General features: G+C 33.5%; 1 protein-coding gene across 1 annotated transcript; it reads right to left on the bottom strand.

Annotated features, from left to right (window-relative positions):
• Positions 1-621: 621 nt before the first annotated feature.
• Positions 622-4,406, bottom strand: LOC139844832 (pectinesterase 2-like). The gene is made up of 2 exons (XM_071835059.1): positions 3,499-4,406; positions 622-1,334 (listed from the first exon to the last, which is right to left on the bottom strand). Exons 1-2 carry the CDS (start codon positions 4,370-4,372, stop codon positions 658-660), a joined length of 1,551 nt encoding a protein of 516 aa, XP_071691160.1. The 5' UTR covers positions 4,373-4,406; the 3' UTR covers positions 622-657.
• Positions 4,407-8,880: the final 4,474 nt, after the last annotated feature.

The raw sequence follows: 8,880 nt of genomic DNA, 5'->3' as shown, positions 1-8,880 counted from the left end.
AACTAAATAAATCAAAAATCGAACCGATGAACACCCCTGGATTCTGACATATTTTTTTACTTAAGAGTAAAAACATCGACACAAGTCTTATTTAGTTATTTAATTATACTAAACGTCCATAATCCATATGATAAGTATACTTTAGAAAATTGATCAGTAAGCTTGCTTAAATTTAATTACCCAGCTGCCATGTGATAAATAAATACTCTACAAATATAATATAGAAAGTATAATTATATAATATATAAAATAAAAATATAATCTTATAAAGAAATGTATCACGTTGGAAATTCCAACAATTTGCTTAATTGATACAGATTGTGACCCTGATGAGGCGGATATTTCAATTTATGTGAGTGATGACGCTATATCTTAAATTCGCTTAATTCTTAACGAATTAGTATTTGCGATTTGTGAGGGCCGTTCTAGCTATATAAAAAATCCGATTATGATACAAAAATATAAATAAATACAAATACAAATTACAAACCTTAAAACTAAAAGTGTGGCTTTCCTAGCCACTTATTGTTTTTCAACTTTAGAAGTGTCTATAATCAGGAGTAATAAAATAAAATCTCAAATTATACCACACATTGTGTTGTATATATATTCATTTGAAAAACGAATGAACAGTAACTTTCAAAATGAGTATATTAACTAAAGGCTAGAAGTAAAGGGCACACCAGTAGACGGCAACCATGATCCACCCACAATAAAATTCCCCACCGTGAACTTAGACGCGTCCGTTGCACTACTAATCACATGGTAACCTTTCCAACTAACCCGATTCGCAGTTGATGAACCCGGGCCCGTATTCATATATTCACCATAATACAACGTATCAAGTGCAAAACTCCCGCTCCAAGGCAACCAACCCGCAGGATTCACAATACCATCGAGGTACGTTTTCATAAAAACGGTCCTCGAGTATTGCTTCCAAGGCCTACCAAGATACGTTTTTACACCATTTAAGCTTGAGGCACTTGTGACTTGACAATTATGGATTGAGATCCCTGTGTTTTGATTCGGGTCGGTCCGACCTTGGGCTGTTAACGTGTTTGTCTTGTTTGGAGGGTCACGTGCTATAATTTTGCAATTTTGAAGTACTACTGCTGCATTGCCAAAAATGAAATCGACTGTGCCTGATATAGAACAATCTTTATAGAATTGTCTATTTGAGAGTACGTAAAGCGTGTCTTGGTACCCTTCGAAGCTACATTGGTAGAAAGCAGACAGGTCTGACCCACATCGGAGTGCTACAGCTTGTTGGTTTTGAGGTCCTGCGGTGTTTCGAACTGTGAAGCCCCGACCAATAAAGTTATCTCCATCTACAGCTGAATTCATTAAGAATAGGAAGTCAGCAATATAATTATTTTATTTTTAATATTGATTTAAAAATATTAATATTAATTATTAATTAGTATTTTAACATTTGATATAAAGAAATATATAAAAAATAGAGAAATGCTAATGACAATCTCTATGGCCATGTTTGTTTTTCACTTAATTGACTTAATATGATGGAACTTAATATGGAAAGATATTAAAGGTATTTGTTTGTGACTTAATATATAAAACATGTCTTAATGTATAAAAAATTAAATTAATATGAATTTTCGTTTAGGTCCTTACATTTTAAAATTTATTAATAACTGTTTTCTAAATACCTTAAATGAAAGGTTGTTTTGATAAATTTAATTATTCAGACGATTATTCAACATGTAAAACAAACAGTAATTACTTATCTATTTACTTATTCCTCACACACGTCTTATATTTATTCAGACAAGAGGACTTAATAAGTAAAAAAAAATAAACGAGGCCTAAGAGTTGTTATTAAGAAAGTTAGGCATGTATGTTTTCATTGTACATTTAAATAACCATCTATTTTATTAGAAAAAAAACTGCTCTTTAACTTACAAATAACAACTCTTTAAAAAAAAAAAAAAATTAATGATAATTCTAAATGTTGACATTAGCATTTTCTTGATATTAATTCATAGACTAATAGTTGAAGTTCATAGATCCTCATAAAAGTTCTCAACATAAAATCTCACTAACATATATCTCACGAATTTTTTTAAAAAGGACCGACAATCATCACAGGATAATATATACAGTTAGATTTCGTAATCATATACTTCGTATTTATTAAATAAATTCAAATTAGACTTATTTTAAATATTGGAGCAAAATTCATATTTCCAAATCTATTTTAAATACATATAAAGTCAAACACTTTTTTAGTCGAATAAACGAGTATTATTCATGATAGAGTTTCCTCTAGATTCAGTAAAATATGAGATGCTAAACTAAGACCTGTTGTAGCCGTTTGAAAAAGGGGCGTGGGATGCCTAGTTGGCAAGCAAGCAACACCAACTTGTGAGGTATCAAGGCGTGGGATGGGGCTTTGTTGGGGGCGTTCCTTGCCTTGCAACGAGTATGGCAACGGAGTTGGTTGCCATTTTGTTGATTTTTATTATTTTAAAAATCTTATTTTTACCTCATTTTAGTATTTAACTCAATTATATTTTAATACATCATCACAATACTCTTAACCCACACCAAAACTCCACATCACCACTACTCCACAAAAATAACCCACACGTCCTAGTCATCAAAAAAGTACAAAAAGCAACTCACGCCCTCAACCCACGCCCCCAACCACTACAAATAGTCTAAGGGCATATGTTGTTGTTGTCTCTCACTAAGGACACCGAAATTGACACGTCAGGTCGATTCCGAAATCCATTTCTCAAAGTCGAAAAATCGACCACACTTTCAGTTTCTTTTCTATTCATTTTTGTCACCAAGACATTGATATCAAGGACACCGAACCACTCATTCATTTTATCAATTTCAAGACTCTTCCTAGATTTAAAAAAAAAAAAAACGAAATAGACCGTCATAACACTTTGTGATATAAACTGTTACGTTACAACCAAAAGATTAAATTAATTGAACTTGCGGGCATAGCCCAACGGATCTCCCCATGTACTTTGTGTTATGGGATAGGGAGAGATCATGAGTTCGATCCTTATGGATGACATGATTTTCTTTAAAACAATTAAACACCAATAGTGGTGGTATATATTGACCCTATAGGGAGGTTTCACCGAATTCGTTCACGGACCCCTACCCGGACCACTGCCCGAATGGATGTGTTCCCGGGTACCGTCGATCGAGTTTGGGTTTCCGCCCGAACGTTTGTGTTATGTGCAAATGATAAAGGTCGTTGAAATAAATGATCTACTGATGCCAAATAATCGCCGTTTAAAAAAAAAAATATTAAATTAATTGATATGATACTCCGTATGATTTAATACTTACCAAATGTGAATGACCATGACCCGAAAGATGCAAGTTATTATATTATTCATTCAAAATTACGTGGATTCAAGTTTAGATTCACTTAAAAATATCATGTTAAACTATCTCTTCAAAACATTATCAAAAGATTAATTAATAATCGTAAGATATGGTTAATTAAATCCTTACCCATTGTGCATGACCCGAAAGATGTTGAACCACCTCCAACACTTTTACTTCCACTTATGATTGTTTTCCCCATACCATCTCCTATTACCATTACGTTATTCGCCTTCACCTCAACATATTCATTATATGTACCTTCCTTCACATATATAACATACCTCCCACCCCCTGATTTTGCGGCGGCTAAGGCGGCTCCAATCGTCTTATAGTTACCTGAACCGTCTTGAGCCACTATGGCGTTAGCCTTAGGAGCGGGATTCGTAGATTGTAATAGCTTTCGATCACCCGGCTTGATCCAGGTAGGGAACCCATTGCGATAACTATAACTAACCTCCTTATTTGATGAATTTCTTTCTCTATTCATCGCTAATGCATTACTAATTAAAGCGGAAACATTATTATTGTTCATTAGTGGCAACATTTCTGCACCAATATTTAGTTCTTTGAAACCATATATACAAGTCTCAAGATTCGTGAGAGATGTACTTAGCCAAGTTTGTAATTCAACCTTGTTACACTTTTTCTTATTATCAACGGTCATGTTGATCCTATCAACAGCGTTCTTGTAAAGATATAGACAGTCATTCCATGCAGATTTTTCTAAGTTGTCATGAAATTTTTTGCCAAGCCCTCGAGCATTTGACTCGGCGTTTGAAGCTTGTTCTAGGATTACTTTTAATAAGGCATTGATGAAGTCGGGTTTTACCTTGATCGAACCGTTATTTGGTTGACTGGATAAGACGAATTCACAAGGTTCCGGATGAGGTGTTTGGCTACACCATGACCTAATCTCTGATATGGGGTAGCCATACACCCTGGAACACAAGATAGAAAACAAGGAATATATAAAGATTGCGAAATATGGAAATAGTTTCATTGCAACAAACAAGTTGTTAATTAAGAGAATTGAAGGGGGGTTTACACTTAGAGTGAGTTTTTATTCTACAAAACCTTTCATGCAAATGGCATGCTATATATAGAAATGGAATCTAGCCACCACTCATAGTAACGAATTGCATGTCATCTTCAAAAAGTTGTTTAGTTAATATAGTTATGCTTAAAAAAATAATTTACTTTTTCTGTAATTAGTTAGTTTAATCCATAGAATATATCTAATCTAATTATAGTATTATTTTTTATAGTTAAATGGAATAAAGACTATCAAAGAGCTATAAAAAATTTTTAGAAGATCTAAAAGCCAAGACTTCCAAGTTCCAACAAATACATTTATACCCTCGAAAATGTAACAAAGAAAAGAAAACAAAGAGATGAATAGAATAAAAAATAGTATTTCTCCATTCTAATTTAATAGACTCGTTCATCATTTTGGAATGTCTCATTTTAATAGTATATTTTTAAAAATAGATATGAATAATAAGGTAAATTTTATTTATACCCCTGATTTATGCCAAAAAGTAAGTAAAAAATAAAGAGAAAAACAGAAAAGTGAACAAAAAAGTAACAGTGATGATGACATTTCTTAAGCGTTGTGTTTTTTATTTGGAGATTATTAAATTGGAACGGAGAGAATAATTTTCTTCGTGAACAAAGGGCTTAAATCAGTGGCAGAATTTGAATCCGACCATAAATGAGGCGGATGAAAAACTTATTAAATTTTTCATTAACAATTGGGGCAAACACTAAAAAAAAGTTAGTTTGTAGTAAAAAAAAATAGTGTAAATTTTTTTTTTCGAATTCAGCTGGGGCGGATGCCTCGCCCTGTCCTACATATATTCCACCACCGACTAAAATGATTCAGTTTTGAATATGCTAAAAAATAAAAAAAGGGAGTGTGAATCAACCTAATCAAATGGGCAAGCAATTATCTACTCCCTCCATCCATAATTTTCTTTTTTTAAAAGGAAACTCACACACCTACCTAATATTAACATGAAATATATATATATATATATATATATATATATATATATATATACCACGAAATGTCCTATTCAGGACTCAAACCCTCAACTACAAGATTGTAAGGGTGACCTCGATACCGCCAAGTAATTGGCTCTTTGATCTCCCCTATCCGTAATATATATTCTATTTGACTTTTTAAAGTTTTTCTTTTTAAATTAGACTTTAAATAATTTTATATATAGTATATAATATTTAATAAATAGCCTTTGAATGGATTCATTTTTCAAATATGTTTTGTCAGTATAACTTTCATTAAATATTATATAATAAAAATAAAAGTTAATTAAAATAAAATTATAGAAGAATGATTTAAAAATTGAACAAAGAACATTAATTTTGAAAGAGAGAGAGAGAGAGTGAAATTTATGACTTTGGTGTAAGTCCTAACTAAAGCCATAAGGATGGGTGGGGCTAAAAATTTATTTTCAAAGTCTAACTAACATAAATTAACGAAAATATAATAGAAGATACTCCGTATGTATTAACTTTGAGAGACAAAAGTTAAAATTACTCTTATGAATATCTTTTATGTTTTATTTTAGCGTGGTGATAATTTCACAAACGAATTTTAAAAAATGGACAATTTTTTCATGCCATTTCTCAATATACCATTTATCATATAATTATTAATTAATTATTTAGTATAAAATACGGAGTATAAATATTTTATAGAGGAGCGGCGGAGTGTCAACTGCCGTAATTGCCCTAAACTCTACGTCAAACGAATCAAGTACATCGTAGTTTTATTCGATATCCTAACGCGCTGTGATTGCCCTTAACTCTACGTCAAACGAATCAAGTACATCGTAGTTTTTATCCTCTATCCTCTTACTTTTTTTCGATATCGATAAATGGATAAACTAAAATGTACTTCGTCCGTCTCAATTTAATAATCTGGGTTGAATTATATTTTTTTTCTCTTAAGTGTAACGTTAAATAACTATTTTTGTGTTATATAAAACATAATGAAATTTATATGAGTAAATTAACTTTTATAGATGATTTCATTTAGTATAATCTTTTATCAAGTATTATAGAGCACAAGTATGTGATTATCAAAAATGTCATCTTTCACTCATATATGAAAGAAATTAAATTAAAGCAACTGCTACGAAGTACGTACGTACAATATGTCAATGTCGTAGAGTTTTATTGCAAAAGCCAGGTCTCATAAATATATATAGCCTTTTTTGCAAGCGTAATCCTTTTTCAAAGTGAACTGTTGCCGTTGGTACGTTTTTATAAGGTTAAATCAATCGACTTGCCTAGAAAACAAAGACCACGAACTAAATGCTTATTAACAGTTTAACACCCATCTATTTATTATTTAATATAGACAAAATTGCTCAAATCGTCCCCGTTTTTATGTTTTTTTGCTCAAATCGTCCCTATGTTAACAAAACTGCATAAATCATCCTTAAATGTCAAATAACTTCCCAAATTAGTCCCTACCTTAACTTTGTCTATATTTGAAAAGATAACTAAATAAGTAGTGATTTAACGTATATCGTATTTTGATATTAATTGCGAGTTAAATGCTTACCCGATCTATTTATTTAGGTTAAGAATATGCTCATCAATATTCATGCTATGGAACATGCAATTATTTGATTATCATGATTACTTTCCTGCTATGCATGATTGTTACCTGTAGTATGAATTCTAATTGAGCTTATTATGCATGATTGCTTGTTTTGATGTGATATATGCTTACTATAATTATTCTTGAGTTCTATGTATGCATATATTTCTAACAATGCTTGTGAGAATTCAAACGCACTGTTATGCTCATCACCCAAGCAAAGAAAAGTCCAAATATGTCACACTTTCTAACCATTAAAAGGATATTTAGAGAAATCTAAAGGGTTCTATGCATCATGAATATCATGTGCCTTGGAGATTCGGATAATGATGGATAGCTGCTATTTAGAAGAGTGGTATATGTGCATTAGTTGGTTTATGCATAACCTCTTGGCTCTCAAAGGAACAAACACATGTAGCTCTCTCTCTACTACCAAAGTCGAGTATATAGCGATTGAAAGATCATGTGCTCAAGGCTTATGGATGAAACAAACTTTCCTCGATTAAAGTACCACTTCTTTCGAAACGCATATATGTGTGCATCCTTTCTTGCTAAAATTGAACTAGTCAACCTAATGTAACAACCCGACTTCGTTATACCAAAATACGACCCAAAAAAAAAAAAATTATGTTTCAATACATCTGGACAGCGTCCAGCATTCTGGACGGCGTCCAGATCTGAAGGCCAGGACGGCGTCCAGACTTTTGGGACGGCGTCCCAATGAACTACCAGGGACTGATCACGGGGTCCAACTTACGTGAGCGGAAAACCCGCTTCCCGACACTTTTAGACTAAACCCATTTTAAAACATCGAGCCCACATCGGCCGTTTTACGAGTTTCGTTCAAAAATACAAGTTCGACCATAAGTTTAAGTTCCAAACGACACCTAGAGCATGGTATTTGGGGTTAAACTACCCACATCTTGGCCAAACTTCAAAAGCTAACAATCTAAATGCGTCCCCTATCAAAACAAAGCGGGAGGCCACTAATCCAACCGAACACCCTTACCCTTGTCCACGCCGGAACCTAAAAAGAGTAAACAAAGAGAGGGTAAGCAAAGCTTAGTGAGTACAATAATTATACACACACATATATAACCCATCTATTTGCAATCGCACCCACCAAATACCTCATACGAACATATAACTCAAATAACATGCCGTCATACGCAATATGCTAACAACTCGTACACTAACACAACACCACATTAGCATATACTCAACACAATATACATATAGCATGCTAAACAATATCCAACACATAATATGGTTAATCATAACGCTATGGTGCTACCGGCTTGTGGTTCACACCATACGCATTTGAGTCTCACTCTTTTATAGTGCTACCGGCTCGTGGTTTACACTTTGTTTATAGTGCTACCGGCTCGTGGTTAACACTTGTTTATAGTGCTACCGGCTCGTGGTTCACACTTGTTTATAGTGCTACCGCCTCGTGGTTCACACTTGTTTATAGTGCTACCGCCTCGTGGTTCACACTTGTTTATAGTGCTACCAGCTCGTGGTTCACACTTGTTACTCGGCACATACATGCTATGGTACTACCGGCTCGTGGTTCATACCATAACATTCACAAATAAATATGCCATATACATATACACATAATTACTCCACTCACCTTAACGTCTTCGGTGAGATGATCAAGCTCGCAACCTTCAACGCGACGTACCTATATATATATACATATAATCAATCACACACTCGAGTTGGTCAACCAACTCACTCGCCATCCTAGTATCATTTTGACCCATTTCAAGGTCCACACCCCCATTTGGGTCACCACATACCCCAATAACACCCACTTACATAACATCTAGGTGTGCTAGTAGTTAACTAACCAACTTAGGTCTCACCAACACCAA

Source organism: Rutidosis leptorrhynchoides, chromosome 4 (assembly GCF_046630445.1).
Source record: "Rutidosis leptorrhynchoides isolate AG116_Rl617_1_P2 chromosome 4, CSIRO_AGI_Rlap_v1, whole genome shotgun sequence".
NCBI lineage: Eukaryota > Viridiplantae > Streptophyta > Magnoliopsida > Asterales > Asteraceae > Rutidosis > Rutidosis leptorrhynchoides.
Note: the sequence above shows the minus strand (reverse complement) of the source record. Positions and strands in the feature narration are given on the sequence as shown.